This window comes from Mobula hypostoma, chromosome 20, assembly GCF_963921235.1.
Source record: "Mobula hypostoma chromosome 20, sMobHyp1.1, whole genome shotgun sequence".
Taxonomy (NCBI): domain Eukaryota; kingdom Metazoa; phylum Chordata; class Chondrichthyes; order Myliobatiformes; family Myliobatidae; genus Mobula; species Mobula hypostoma.
In genome coordinates, this window is record NC_086116.1 from 33465226 (window position 1) to 33481104 (window position 15879).

A 15879-nucleotide genomic window follows, 5' to 3' on the forward strand; every position below is an offset into this window, starting at 1 on the left:
CTTAGTCTGGTGAGGAGGGCGTGAGGACACCCAGCAGGACTAAAAAAAAAACAAGACCTGACAAAGGGCGGATGAGCTCCTTGTGAGCCAACGGCCATCTTCCGTGGAAGAGATTAAAGCCTCACCACGTATCCACGAATTGTATGCTATGCACCTAGTCAGAAGAGACATGATGAATTTGAGCGCTGCATCGTGTGCCTGGACCTGCCCAAGGCCTCTGCCTAAGGAAGGCTGAGCTCAAAGAAGCGGCCGTGGCTGGAGGCCGACACGGCTTCGGGCTCGAGTTCGGTGGGGGCGGTGGTGGGCGGTGCCAAGGCGGCCAGCGAGAACAAACTGGAGGAGAGGCTGTACTCAGTGCTGTCTCAAGATTGAAGAAGATGGAGGTGCATAGCTGCCAACCCCGGATTCGGGACGGCACCCATTGACTGACTGACCCTCTGGTCCTGGACCCCCTCCACAACAGGAAACATCCTTTCCACATCCACTCTACCTAGGCATTTTGATATTTGGTAGGTTTCAATAAGATTCCTCCCCCTCCCCCGCCATTCTTCTAAACTCCAGTGAGTACAGGGTAGAATGCACTGAGATTTATGAGGTAATTCCTTAAATGCCAGACGCAACTGACGGAGCCCGTTACCCTCTTGCCTGGTTTTCCCGATCTGCTTCTGCCATCTGTGCCTTACACACCTGTAATCACCTTGAGGTTTAGCACAAGCTATCTCACCCCCATTGAGTCATACAGCACAACTCACCCCTGCCAACCAAGATCCCCATCTGCACCAATCCTATTTGCCTGCATTTTGCCCACATCCTTCTTTGCCCTTCCTGTCCTGTAAAATCTGCTCTGCATTCTCTCCAGCTTAATGGCATCTTTCCTACAGCAGAGTGACCAAAACTGAACATAATACTCAGGCGTCACAGTTAGCACAACACTATTATAGCTCGAGTTGTTGGAGTTCAATGCCAGCATCCTCTGTAAGGAATCTCTGTACGTCCTCTCCATGGAATGCATGGGTTTTCGCCAGGTCCTCCAGTTTCATCCCACAGTCCAAAGTAGTACCGGGTAGATCAGCTAGTCATTGTAAATTATCCCATGATTCAGTTAGGGCTAAATTGGGGTTGTTGGGGGTTGCTGTGCAGTGTGACTCGAAGGGCTGGAAAGGCCTGTTCCGTGCTGTATCTTTAAATAAAAAGATACAAAACACGGCCTCACCAACCTCTCGTACAACTGCAAACCTTTAAATTTAACTTAAAATTCTACCACGCTATTACCACTTTTTCTGAGGAAGTCTTTTTCAATGAAATCATTAATTAGTCCTTATACCAGACAACATACACAAAGTAGCCAGGAAAGGGAAGTCAAGGGAACACACTCCAGTCCTCACTGAGGGATCAGCATTGGAAGGGTGAGCAGCTTCAAGTTCCTGGGTGTCAATATCTCTGAAGATCTATCTTGGGCCCAATCATGATGAAGGCATGGGGCAGTAACCATATTTCATTCAGAGTTTGAGAAGATTTGGTATGTCACCAAAGACTCTAGGAAATTTCTACAGGCGTATGGCGGAGAGCATTCTGACTGGCTCCATTGCTGTCTGGTATGGGGGCACCAATACACTGGATTGGAAGAGGTTATAGACTCTGCCGGCTCCGTCAGGGGCATAACCCTCCCCACCATCGAGGACATCTTCAAAAGGTGATGTGTCAAGAAGGATCAACACCATCCAAGACATGCCCTCTTCTCATTACCATCAAGGAGGAGATACAGGAGTCTGAAGACACATACTCAATGTTTCAGGAACATCTTCTCCCCCCCTCCACCCCTGCCATCAGATTTCTGAATGGTGTATGAATCCATGAACACCACCTCACTATTTTGTTAATGTATTTCTCATTGTAACTTACGTAATAGTTTATGTACTGCACTGTACCGCTGCTTCCAAGCACCAAATTTCACAAGATACTGTGTGTCAGTGATGATAAACCTGATTCTGAGCCTGCTCCCTTTTGGTGGTCAAAATAATGCTCAAAGAAACCATCCTGAATACATTCTATATACTCCTCTGCACAGAGGACAATGCTGAACCATTTGCCGAAATTATTTGACGACTGTATCACCCATGATTTTTGCAGTACCATTCTTACGATCCCTATTATTTCATTCATTTGTACTTTGTCCTGGCTATTGGTAAGTGTCCATTCACGTAGCTGATTTCTGCACCTTGACCCACTTTTCACTACAGCACCCATCTCAGTCTTTATTGATAAACCTCGCCCTCCTCCTTTTCCTTTATGTTGAAAAATTGACAAAATAAGGGAACAAGAAGGGGAGACAGAGTCCATGGATGGGAGACTGGTTTTCATGATCTCAGCTCAGCTCTCACCAGTCTCCCCACCATGGACTCTGTCTATACTTCTTGCTGCCTCAGTAAAGCAGCCAGCATAATTTAAGAAACCCACCCCACCCCACCCCAGACATTCTCTCTTGCATTCCTCCCATCAGACAGAAGATACAAGAGTTTGAAAGCATATATCACCAGGCTTAAGCTTCTGTCCCACCATTATAAGATTAGTGAATGGTCCCCTAGTACAATACGATGGACTCGACCTCACAACCTACCTCATCGCGGCCTTGTATCTTATTGTTTACCTGCACTGCACTTTCTCTGTAACTGGAATAATTAATTTGGTTATTGTTTCTCCCTTGTACTACCTCAATGTGCTAATGTGATAAAATGACTTGCGTGATTGGAATTGGCGTTGGTTTATTATTGTCATGTGTATCAAGATTCAGAGAGGAGCTTTTCTCGCATGCTGTCCATCAGATCAGATCATCACACAGTGCATTGAGGTAGTGTAAAATAAAATTACAATGCAGAGTAAAGTGTAAAAGGTTCTGAAAAATTATAGCACAGTTATACAATAAAGTGCAAGACCATAATGAAGCAGATTCAGAATTAGAATTTCTGATATACTGTCTAAAGTCCTAGGCACCCTAGATTTTTTATATGGTTTCAGATGGTATGACCTCCACAGAGCCGTGATCTCAGCATCATCGAGGCTGTCTGGGATTACCTGGAGAGACAGAAGCAAGTGAGACAGCCAAAGCCTGCAGAAGAACTGTGGCAAGTTCTCCAAGATGCTTGGAACATCCTACCAGCAGATTTCTTTATAAAACTACACGGCAGTGTACTTACGAGAATTGATGCAGCTTTTAAAGCAATGGGTGGTCACACCAAGTATTGACTTGATTTAGCTTTTTTACTGATTATTGCTCTCTATAGCAATTTTTTTGATATTAAGAAACTTAAATCATTATTTTTGAAAGCATCTTCACTTTACAGAATTTTTACATGTGCCTAAGACTTTTGCACAGTACTGTATGTCATGAAATATGCTGTTTTGCAGTAGTAGCAGCACAGTACAATACATTAAAATCACTATGTTACCATAAGAAAAACAGAAATTAAATTAGTGCATAAAAGAGCCAAGCAGTGAAGTAGGGTTCATGAACTGTTCAGAAATCAGATAGTGAAGGGGAAGAAACTGTCCCTAAAATTTTGAGTGCATTGAGGTAGTACAAGGGAAAACAATATCACAGACATCCCACCCTGTAAAAACTCATTTCAGGGAGGTAGCACCATCAATTTGCGGGAGACTCCCGGAACTTCCGGGAGAGGTGGGATGTCTGCAATACAGTAGCTCCTTAGCAGCCAGCCAGCTCGTTTAAATAACGTTAGTTATGCTAATAAACGAATGACACCTGTTAAACTCACCTCAACATGTCTTTTACAGTCTTAACCCACCATGGGCAATAGAAAAGTCACTGTTGCAAACAGAGCAGCGAGCAACACTGTCATTATTTTTGACCCTTATTAGGCAGGGGTACACTTTAGGGTGGTCTGGGGTGACGTACGTTTTATATTTTCTTTTTTTGGAACACTCTGCCATGGCGCTCTCTCTCTCTCTCTTGCGGTCGTTCTCACGCTCTCTCTTGCTTTCTCTCACTCGCTCTCAAAAAAATGGATTACTGTGATATTGCATATAATTTGCGGGCATCAGGGAGCCACTATTAATATGCGGGACACTCCCGGAACTTCCGGGAGAGGTGGGATGTCTGCTATCAGAATGCAGAAAATTATTCCTGCTTTCTGTAAGGAGTTTGTATGTTCTCCCTGTTTCTTCCCAAAATCCAAATTTGTGACGGTTGGTAGTTTAATTGGTCATTATAAATAGTCCCATCATTAAGCTAGGATTAAATTGGGGAATTGCTGGGCAGCGCAGCTCAAAGGGCCTGTTCTATGCTGTATCTCGATAAGTAAATAAACATGCAAAAGCCACTGAAAGAGTGCAGTGCAGTTAATCGAAAAAGTGCAAGATCATAAAACGGTCAATTATGAGGTTAAGAGTCCATGTTATTGTATAAGAGGTCCATTCAAGAGTTTGATAACAGTAGGATAGAAGCTGTCCTTGAGCCTAGTGGCAGGTGCTTTCAGGCTTTTGCATCTTCAGAGATGCAAAACAAAGCTTTTCACTGCATCTTGGTACAGGTGACAATAATAAAACAATTTAACAAATATTCATTGAGTACCCTGAACATGTAGTTCACAGCTTTTGTTTCCTTTCAGTTACATCTCCGTAGTGGTTATCAGATCACACTCACTAAATGCCAGCTTAAAACCTATTTATTTAACCTTGCTTTGAACTAACATCTTATTGTCTTTGATTTTCATGTTTATTTTTTATTTTATTTTCATATTTACACCTTTATCCCGTTGTAAAGCACTTTGAACTACATCTGTATGCGAAGTGCTCAATTAAATTATTATCATTATTGTATTTTTATATTTTCTCAGCTCAAACCAGTAAAACCTGAGGATCGGGCATAGTAAAGCACACTCATTTTTCAATTGCTAGGAACTTTTGGACTATTCTATTGGTGTTTAGTACTGTGGCTTTATGGAGATTTACATAAACATTGCTGTGTAGTGCCTTGGGATGATACCAGTTGTAGATATTGCTACTGGGACCCTGTTCATGTTCTGTAGTCCTTCATATTCCTCTTATAATTCAGCATATTTCTGGTGGTTTTCACTTACTGATTTCTGTATGTTGTGTGTGTTTGGAATGGCTATATGTACTAAGTAAGTTGTCTTCTTTGTTGATCCTGTATTATTATATCTGGACAGTTATTATGCATTGTCCTATCTGCAATAACATATCGGTCATAATATAACTTGTGGGACTCTGACTTTAAGATTGGATCAGGTTTGTATTTATAGTAAGGTGTGGTGTTTCTTATGAGTTTGTATTTTAGAGCAAGTTTTTGGTGAATGATGTTTGCCACTTGATTGTGCCTGTATAAGTAATCAGATTGAGTTAAACTGCTGCAGGATCCTGTAATGTGGACAATTGTTTCTGGCTTCTCTTGGCATTTTCTGCATTACTATCTTGAATTTGCTGGTCTTTTATTACGCATTTTTGATCATTTTTGTGTTAACCAACTGGTCCTCTATTGCCACAAGGAACTGCTGTTTCTGGGAAGAGGTCTCCAACTCTGACCCAGGCATTCAATGCTTCCTTGTCAACATCTAGTCTGCTCAGATCATGCAGATCATGGGGATCTCTTCCATTGGTGAACCTTTTCTTCAGTAGCGATAATTTCATTTTCTTGGATTGCGCTTTCATTTAAATTTAGTGTGTGTACTTCTGATCAGAATCTCATATGCTCATGTGGAGTGCTCCTGTTTTCATTGATAAAAATATATCCTTGGAAGTTTTATTTGACTGTTGTGTAAATTTTTAATGTCTGTTGTTCCTCTTCCTCCTTCTGTCCTAGGTAGTGTTAATCTAAGTGTGTTCGAGTGTACATAGAGTTTTCTAAAATTTATTATTTCAGTTTTTATTCTTTGTAAATTTCCTAGATCAGTTTTGGATCAAGATATTACACCAAAAGAATAATAATACTACTAATAATCATTATAATTATTGCTAGCTCCCAATGGTGTGTGCCTCAAATAGCCTCAACCAACACACACAAAATGCTGGTGGAATGCAGCAGGCTAGGCAGCATCTATACGAAGAAGTACAGTTGACATTTCTGCCGAAACCCTTCGAGATGCTTGAATTTCCAGCATCTGCAGATTTTTTCGTGTCTCATCTCTGACAACCAAGTCCAGCTCCTGGCCTTCATATGTGGCTTAGCTACTAAGCCCGTCAGAATTGTTTCTACCGACAGGAGAAGGGACAAAAGTGGGATTACTGGTGCCTTAAAACTAGTTGCTTTGGGCAGACGGGGCTTGTCTGCCGTGGTTGACAGCTCATCAAAAAGAAGGAAAACTCTGATCACAAACCTCCGCTGCCTTGCAGCTATACCCACTCATGGGGAGGGCTTTGGGAGTAAACCCAGAGGGAAAGTCTGGAGCTGGAGTCCTTAAGGCAGTCCTGCGTTGAGCTCAACACTGACTGGTAACTCAGCGACACTGCTGGTGCCAAACTGTATGGCCTCTGCCGTTCCTTTGGATCGATCATATGCATGGACAGGTGGAGCTTGCTACATGGGTAACAGCTTACTCTCCATATCGTACTGCTCTGGCTTGCGTACCTAGACAGCTAGGACACAACATCCATAGTTGACCCAGAGGCTTCATCATTATCATATACTTAATAATATATAACGTGCTGAGGGCAGCCCACAAGTGTCACAATGCTTCTGACGCCAACATAGTATGCCCACAAATTACTAACCCTAACCCGTACATTCTTGGAACATGGGAGGAAACCCACACAGTCATGGGGAGAACTTACAAACACCTTAAAGACAGCGGCGAGAACTGAATCCTGATTGCTGGCACTGTAAAGAATTGAGTCATCCACTATGCTACTGTTATCCCCTTTCTTGCCTTAAATACGTGCCTCTAGTACTGGGAAAAGGAGATTCCAATTATCCATCCTATCTCTGGACCATTTATATTCAATAAGGTCACCCCTCAACCTCCTACTTTCCAGTGAGAACAAATGAAGCCTAATTCTGGCTTCTGCTCCCTTCTTTTCCATCCTGATGAAGGGCCTTGGCCTGAAACAGTGACTGTTTATATCCCTCTATAGCTGCTGTGCTCCTCCAGCATTCTGAATGCGTGACTCAAGATCTGCAGAATTGCTAGTGTTTATGCTTTTCAGACCATTCAATCTCTCCTTATAACTCCAGCCCTTAGACATTAGAACTAACCAGGCTCTGATGGAGGGACTGCAGAAGGTAAAACACAATTTCCCAACAAGTCAAGATGATTAGTAAAGCAGTCAGAGATTTATACGCAAAGTTAGGTTTATTGTCATACGCACAGGTCCATATGTGCAGAGGTGCAATGGAAAGCATACTTGTAGTAGACACAACTATTGCTGGCAGAATTTTAGACATTGACGAGAAGGCGTACAGTAGTGAGATAGATCAGCTGGTTGAGTGGTGTTGCAGTAATAACCTTGCACTCAATGTCAGTAAGAGTAAAGAATTGATGGGAGACTTCAGAAGGGGTAAGACAAAGGAACACACATCGAGGGATCAGAAGTGGAAAGGGTGAGCAATTTCAAGTTCCTGGGTGTCAACATCTCTGAAGATCTATCCTGGGCCCACCATATCGATGCGGTTACAAATAGGGCATGGCAGCAGCTATATTTTCTTTGGAGACTGAGGAGACCTGGTATGTCACGAAAGACGCTCACAAATTTCTACAGATGTACCATGGAGAGCATTCTAATTAGTTGCAGCACCGTCTGGTATGGGTCAGGAGTGCTACTGCATAGGATCAAAATAAGCTGCAGAGAGTTGTAAACTCAGTCAGCTCCATCATGAGCTCTTGCCTCCCCAGCATCCAGAACATCTTCAAGGAGCAATGCCTCAAAAAGGTGGCATCCATCATTAAGGACCCCATCCCCTCGGACTTGCCCCATTCTCATTGGGGCCATTAGGGAGGAGGTACAGAGCCTGGAGGCACACTCTCAATGACTCAAGAACAGCTTCTTTACCTCTGCCACTCGATCTCTGACTGGACGTCGAACCCATAAACATTACCTCAATATTTTTCTCTTTTCACATTACTTATTTAATATAACATTTTAAATAGATATATATATTCTTTTTGTAATTTAGTTTTTGTTATGTTTTGTAATGTACTGCAGCCACATAATAATAATTTCACAACATATTCCAGTGATGTTAAACCTGATTCTGACTTCAAGAAAACCTGCACCACTCAGACTTCTTCATATCAGCGGCACAGCAGTAGAAACTATGACAAGTTTCAAACGCCTGTGGATACACAACCTCTCATGGTCCCAGGATATATTCTCCACAGGCATAAAAGCTCACTAATGCCTCTACTTTATGAGGAGACTGAAGGGAGCTGGTCTATGCACACCTATTCTCAGAACCTTCTATAGGTGCGCAGCTGAGAGCATCCTAGCATGCTGCATCACCATGTGGTACAGAAATTGCACTGCAGTGGACAAGAAGGCTCTACATTGGGTTGCTAAAACTGCCCAACGCATCACTGCCACCAGCCTACCCACCATCAAAGACATATATATGGAAAAGGACCACCAAACTCAAAAACAGTTACTCTCCCCAAGCAGTACGATCGATCAACATCTCCAACTACCAACCCACTCCACCACTACACACCCATCACCTGGTGTCACTTTATGTACATACAATCAGCCTACGTGTGTGTTATTGGTACATTGTGCTTTAAAGGCCTACTTTCATACTTAAATCTATTGTGCTATTTTTGTTTCTTTTATTGTGTTCTTTATGCTTAACGTGTATTATTTGTGCTGCACTGGATCTGAGCTAACAATCATTTCTTATTCCTTTACACTCGTGTACTGATGCATGACAATAAACCATCTTGAATCTTGAATCACAGGCACAGAGCCTCATATAAATAGCAATGACAAGAAGAAAAAACAAATTAAACATAAATTATGCATAAATTTTATATAAAAAAGAACACGCGTAGAGCAGAAGTGCAAAGATTCAAGATTGTTTATCATCATTCTTCAGTATCGGAGTGTAGAAGAGAACATAATGATTGATTTGAAGTGATTAAAATGGTCAGAGTGTTGCTAAACTGCAGTGAATAGGGTTGTGCCAGTTGGTTCAAGAACCGAATGATTGACGGGAAGTAGCTGTGAAGTCCTGATGAAAAACACACTGTGTTAAGGGATGATGGAAGCAAATTCAGTATTGACATTGAGAACAGAGTTAGATATAAACGCTGAGCAGCCGGGCAGAACTTAACCAATGAATGGGGCAGCAGAGCAGCTCCTTCCTTCCTAGCATGTCACACCAGACAGTCAGCCACCCTTGTCTGACGCATAGTGTCAGGATTGGTCTCCTTTTGGACTAACCAGGTCATGATTTGAACGTTCCTTACTCGACCCTTGTTTTTTTACGAGGCCGAGTGGCTAGCTCGACGCTCAACCCGGTACGGATGGAAAGCGTGCTCGGTGGGGTGGCCCGACTTGGAGTCGAACTCGAGAGCCTTCGCTCCGGAGTCTGGCGCTGATGTCACTGCGCCACCAGCCGGCCAGCAGAGTAGTTGAAAGTATATTTATTATCAAAGTACGTATGTATCACCATATACTACCCTGAGACTCATTTATATGCAAGTTCAAAGTAAATTTATTATTACAGTATATATATGTCACCATATACTAAACTGAGATTCATTTTCTTGCAGGCATTCACAGTAGAATGAAGAAATACAATAGAATCAATGAAAAACCAAACACAAAGACTGACAACCAACCAATGTGCAAAAGAAGACAAACTGCAAATAAACAAATACTGTAAATAAATAAATAACATCATAATTCAGTCCCATGTTGTATGACGTGGGTGATCATGGTCTCATAACCATGATTGCTCTTAACAAACTTTTTCTGCAGAAGCAGTTTTGCCATTGCCTTCTTCTGGGCAGTGCCTTTACAAGACAGGTGACCCCAGCCATTATCAATACTCTTCAGAGATTGCCTGCCTGGTGTCAGTGGTTGCATAACCAGGACTTGTGATATGCATCAGCTGCTCATACAACCATCCACCACCTGCTCCCATGGCTTCTCGCGCCCGTGATCAGGGGGCTAAACCTTGCCCGAGGGTGACCTGCAGACCAGCGGAGGGAAGGAGCGCCTAATACCTCCTCTGGTGAGATGTATCTCCATCCGACCACTCAGAAATAAATAATACTGAGAAGATGTAGAACCCTTAAAAATGAGTCCATAGATGGTGGAATCAGTTCATTCAGAGACGAGCTGAGTAAAGTTATCTATGCCAGATCAGAAGCCTGATAGTTGAAGGGTAACTTGTTCCTGAGAGTTGGGCTTCTCAGAATCAGAATCAGGTTTATTATCACTGACTTATGTTGTGAAGTTTGTTGTGTTGGGGCAGCAGTATACTGCAACACATCAAAAGAAGTTACAATGAGAAAAATAAAAAAACATAAATAAGTAGTGTAAAAAGAAAGCAAAAAGTGAGGAGATGTTCATGGATCATTCAGAATTCTATGGGATAGGGGAAAAACTGTTTCTAAAATATTGGGTGTGTGTTTTCAGGCCCCTGTACCCCCTCCCCGATGGTAGCAACGAGAAAAGGAGAAAACATCCTGGGTGATGGGGATCCTTAATGATGAATGCTGCCTTCTTGAAGTATCACCTTTTAAGGATATCCTGGATAGTGGGAAGGCTAGAGCCAACGATGGACCTGGCAGAGTGTACAACCCTCTGCTTTTGGTTTGGAGCTGGAGAAGATTGCAGTTCTGTCTGTATTTATACTACACTGTGTACCCACAGATTCTTCATTCTTGCTCCCAGGAGATTAATTACAAATTTACAATGCAAAATAATAAATAGGCATCTTTTGAAGTGCAAAACAGGTGTTTCAATTAATTATAGTGGGAAAAATTCAAAGCAAACTGCATCGCATTTAATTACATATTGCACAGACACTGTTCTTATTTGGATATACTGATAACGCTGCATTATCGTATTTAATCAGCTCGAGAATCTCATCAGGAATTACTTGCATAATTTATTTAGTCCTCAAGGTGCAAACGTGCTTTAAAAATCCTATTGAGTTTGTACAGAAACAACAGGAATTCTGCAGATGCTGGAAATTCAAGCAACACACATAAAAGTTGCTGGTGAACGCAGCAGGCCAGGCAGCATCTCTAGGAAGAGGTGCAGTCGACGTTTCAGGCCCTGACGAAGGGTGTCAGCCTGAAACGTCGACTGCACCTCTTCCTAGAGTTTGTACAGACCTATTATCCGAGGATAAATTGGTGGGTAGTTTTGGGAAGACCATTACATACTGAATACAGAAATGTTCTCAGATGTGGTCAGTGTCTAATTCAGACCATTCAGGAAAGATGATCTGAAACATTTCCTCACTGTAAGGGAGTTGTCAAATCAAATTCTCTCCCTCAAAAGACAGTCAACGCTTTCAGATCGGAGAGAGATCTTCTGATACATGGAGGCACTGTTGGTGGGGGGAATGGAGAGATAGTTGAACCATGGCTTCACTGAAATGCAGAATAATTAATAAATTAATTTTGGTAAGGTACAGAATACAAGTTTTACCTGCAATCTGTAAGTACTGACTACCAGAAAAAGTGCAGACACAGCTCAGTCAAAGGGTCAGTTTTAGATTTTTGGGCGCCAACATATCGGGTGAATTGTCCTGGGCCTAGCACATAGATATAATCACAGAAAAAGTGTGCCAGTGTCTCTACTTTCTTAGGAGGTTAAGGCAGATGGCACATGTCAGCTGCGGTTGGTAGCTTATCTAGGAGATGGAAAACTCTGATCTCATACCTCCGTTGCCTTGCAGCTATATTCCCACTCTTGGGGAAGATTTCAGGATTTAACCTAGAGGAAAAATTCGGAGCTGGAGTCCCTAAAGCAGTCCTGAACGTTGAGTTCAATACTGATTGACAACTCTGTGATGCCACTGGTGCCAAACTGTATCAGTCTCTGCCATTCCTTTGCATTCATCGGCCATGTGGAGAGAGGGAGTCCAATACAAGAGCTATCCATATCGTTCTGCTCTGGCTTGCGTATCACATAGACAGACAGGACGCAATATCCATGGTCGATCCCGGCCAGTGGGTGGCTCCATAAGGTCTGCATGCCATCAAACACCAACAACATTTTATTTTGAAAAAATCCTGACTGGTTGCATCAAGGTCTGGTATGGCAATCTGAATGCATAGGAACTCAAAAAGCTGCAAAGTGCAGTGGACTCAGCCCAATACTCCACCGGCACATCCTTCGCCACCATCAGGAGTGTCTGCAAGAGGCAATATCTATCATCAAAGATCCTCACTATCCGGGCTATGCCATCTTCTCACAGCTCCCATCGGGCAGGAGGGACAGAAGCCCAAAGTCCCACACCACCAGGTTCAAGAACAGCTGCTTCCCTTTAACCATTCGGTTCTTGAACCAACTGGCACTACCCTCATCACTACAGTTTACCACCACTAGAACCACTTTGGACATTCTGACTTGTTTTAATGTCTGAATTGTGTTCTTTGTAAAAATTGTGCTTAATTTATGATTTTTCTTATGAATGCTGCTCATCTGATGCTCTGGGGCCTGTGATGCTGCTGCAAGCTTTTCATTGCACCTGTGCACGTATGAACTTAACATTGACTTTGACAAGACCAGAGTTCAATTCCCACCACAGCAACTGTGGGCACCATGGCAGTGTAGCAGTTAGTGCAACACTATTACAGCTCGCCACGAACTCCAAACTCTCGGTGTCCTCTATGCAGGGTCTCTGTATGTCCTCCGCATAAAATACATGGGTTTTCTCTGGGTCCACCAGTTTCTTCCCACGGTCAAAAGACATACTGGATAGGTCAATTAGTCATTGTAAATTGGCCCATGATTAGGTTAGGGTTAAATCAGGGTTGTTGGGAGTTTGCTGGGCAGTGCAGCTCAAAGGGCTATATCGCTAAATAAATAAATAGGCATCCGTTAGTCTCATGAGACCATGGATTTGCGCCTTGGAAGGTTTCCAGGGCGCAGGCCTGGACAAGGTTGTATGGAAGACCAGCAGTTGCCCATGCTGCAAGTCTCCCCTCTCCACGCCATCGATATTGTCCAAGGGAAGGGCATTAGGACCCATACAGCTTGGCACCGGTGTCGTCGCAGAGCAATGTGTGGTTAAGTGCCTTGCTCAAGGACACACACACTGCCTCAGCCAAGGCTCGAACTAGCAACCTTCAGATCACTAGACGAATGCCTTAACAACTGTGGAATTTAAACTCAGATTAACAATTTGGAATTTAAATAAATAATAATTTTATCATGTATGAAAGTACTGTGTTAGAATATAATGTTGAAATAACCAGGTACACTGAACATTTCACCAAGTTTCCTGCCAAACCCACAACTAGGGAAATATATGAAAATATTTAGACACAGGACACACTATAAGGAGTGCCTTAAAGAAGGTATGAAAGGGAGAGAAGTGGAAAAGTTTAGGGAAAGGACTGCAAAGTTCAAAGTTTAGACCTCAGAAATTGAATGCAGACCCTTTGACATTTGAGTTATTTTGGGATAGTCAAGATGTCAATATTATGTTCAGTTCTGGTCACTTCATCAAAGGAAGGATGTGGAGGCTTCAGAGAGGGTGCAGAGGAGATTTACTAGGATGCTGCTTGCATTAGAGAGCATGTCTTATGAGGATAGGTTGAGCAGAGGAGAATGAGAGGTGTACAAGATGGTAAGAGACATAGAATGAGTGGATAGCCAGAGACTTATTCCCGAGGCAGAAATGGCTAATACGAGTTGACAGTATAGGGGAGGTAAAAGAGTTAGTTTTTTTTTAAAAACACAGAGAATGGTGGGTGCGTGGAATGTCCTGTAATGGGTGATGGTTGACACAGATACATAAGGGGCATTTAAGAGACATTTTGATAGACACATGGATGATAGAAAAATGGAGGGCTATGTATGAGAGAAGGGTCAGATTGATCTTAGAGTAGGTTAGAAGGTCAGCATGACATCATGAACTGAAGGGCCAATACGGTGCTACAATGTTCTATGCCTAAATAGGAGGAGCACAGAAATCATAGTGGGATGCAGAATCTGATGAGATTGCAAAAAGGTGGATAGAATGAAGGTATTTCCATAGAGCGAGCACAGGAGCAGAATTAGGCCATTCAGCCCATCAAGTCTGCTCTGCCATTCCATCATTGCTGATTTATTTTCCCTCTCAAACCCACTCTCCTATCTTCTCCCGGCAACCTTTGTCACACATACTAACCAGGAACTGATAACCCTCTGCTTTAAATAACACACACAAAATGCAGGAGGAACCCAGCAGGCCAGGCAGCATCTATGGAAAAGAGAAAACAGTCAACGTTTTGGGCCGAAACCCTTCATCACAACCTGATATCGATTGTTTACTCTTTTCCATACATGCTGCCTGGCCTGCTGAGTTCCTCCAGCATTTTGCACATTTTGCTTGGATTTCCAGCATCTGCAGATTTTCTTGTGTTTGTGGCTCTGCTTTAAATGTTCCCAATGATCCTAGACTCCTCTACTATCTGCAGCACCCTCTACATGTCCATTCTATCTAGGCCTTTCAATATTCAATTGGTTTCAATGAGATTCTCCCAATTTTTCAAAACTCCAGTGAGTACAAGCCCAGAACCATCAAAATGCTCCTCATATATTAACTTTTTCATGTCAATGTTCATTCTCATGAATATCCTCTGGACCCTCTCCAAATCCAGCACATATTTTCTTAGTAAAGGCATCCAAAACAGCTCACAATATTCCAAGTATGGTCTAACCAATGCTTTATAAAGCTTCTCCTGGGGAAAATGAAGCTCTGTTCTACATGGTACAGAGAGCGGGAGTTTAAAATACTTGCACCTACCTCTAAAAGATCACTGTTGTGCATGCTTTCCATTTCAGGAATACAGCTCTCTCCTCGGGCTGGTGCAGCCTGCCTTGGGTTCATGTCTGTGTTCAACCTCTCCGTGGACAATGCGTGGTTCCTCTCTGCCTGTGGCACGCTGACGTTCTGACTGTGAAACTTCCGACTGGGCTGAGCCGGAACAGGCCTGAGCCTGTGGATCAGTCTTTTTTTAATGATTTTATTCCGTAGCAAAGTTGACCGGAATGGATTTGTGTGGGTGGATGCCACATGAACTGCATTCTGAGGACCTGTGGAAATAATAACACAGGTGCAAGATTCTGACATTTGCTGTGTTTATAAAGATTTAATTCTGGAATTAGAAATGTACCAAACATTATTTTAACGCCTTAAAAATAGCTTCATTTAACACATACACATCGAAACATACAAAAAAATACATCGATGGCATCAATGACCAATAGAGTCCAAGGATGTGCAGGGGTCAGACCGCAAGTGTCACCACACTCTGGCACCAACATAGCACGTGCATACAGATACAGTGAAAAGCTTATCTTGTATACTGTTCATACAGATCAATAAACTACACAGTGCACTGAAGTAGAACAAGGTAAAGCAATAACAGAATGCAGAATAAAGTGTTACATTTAAGGCAGAGGTTGATAGATTCTTGATTAGTCAGGGCATGAAGGGTTACGGGGAGAAGGCAGGAGATTGGGGTTGAGAGGGGAATGGTCAGTCACGATGAAATGGTGGAACCTACTCGATGCTCCTATATCTTTTGTCATACTTACAAAAGAAGTGTAACACAGGCAGAAAATAAGCACAACACTTTACAGTACAAGCGACCCAAGTTCATCCCCTGGTAGAGTCTGTAAGGAGTTTGTACATTCTCCCTGTGACCACATAGGTTTCCTCCAGGTGCTCTGGTTTCCTCCCAC

General features: G+C 42.7%; 1 protein-coding gene across 1 annotated transcript in view; it reads right to left on the reverse strand.

Annotated features, from left to right (window-relative positions):
* bend7 (BEN domain containing 7) overlaps window positions 1-15879 on the reverse strand; it is a 62066-nt gene that overhangs the window by 19298 nt on the left and 26889 nt on the right. Inside the window, exon 5 of the mRNA XM_063072155.1 lies at window positions 14939-15228. Within this exon, the coding sequence (XP_062928225.1) occupies window positions 14939-15228 (290 nt within the window). The remainder of the gene's footprint in view (window positions 1-14938; window positions 15229-15879) is intronic.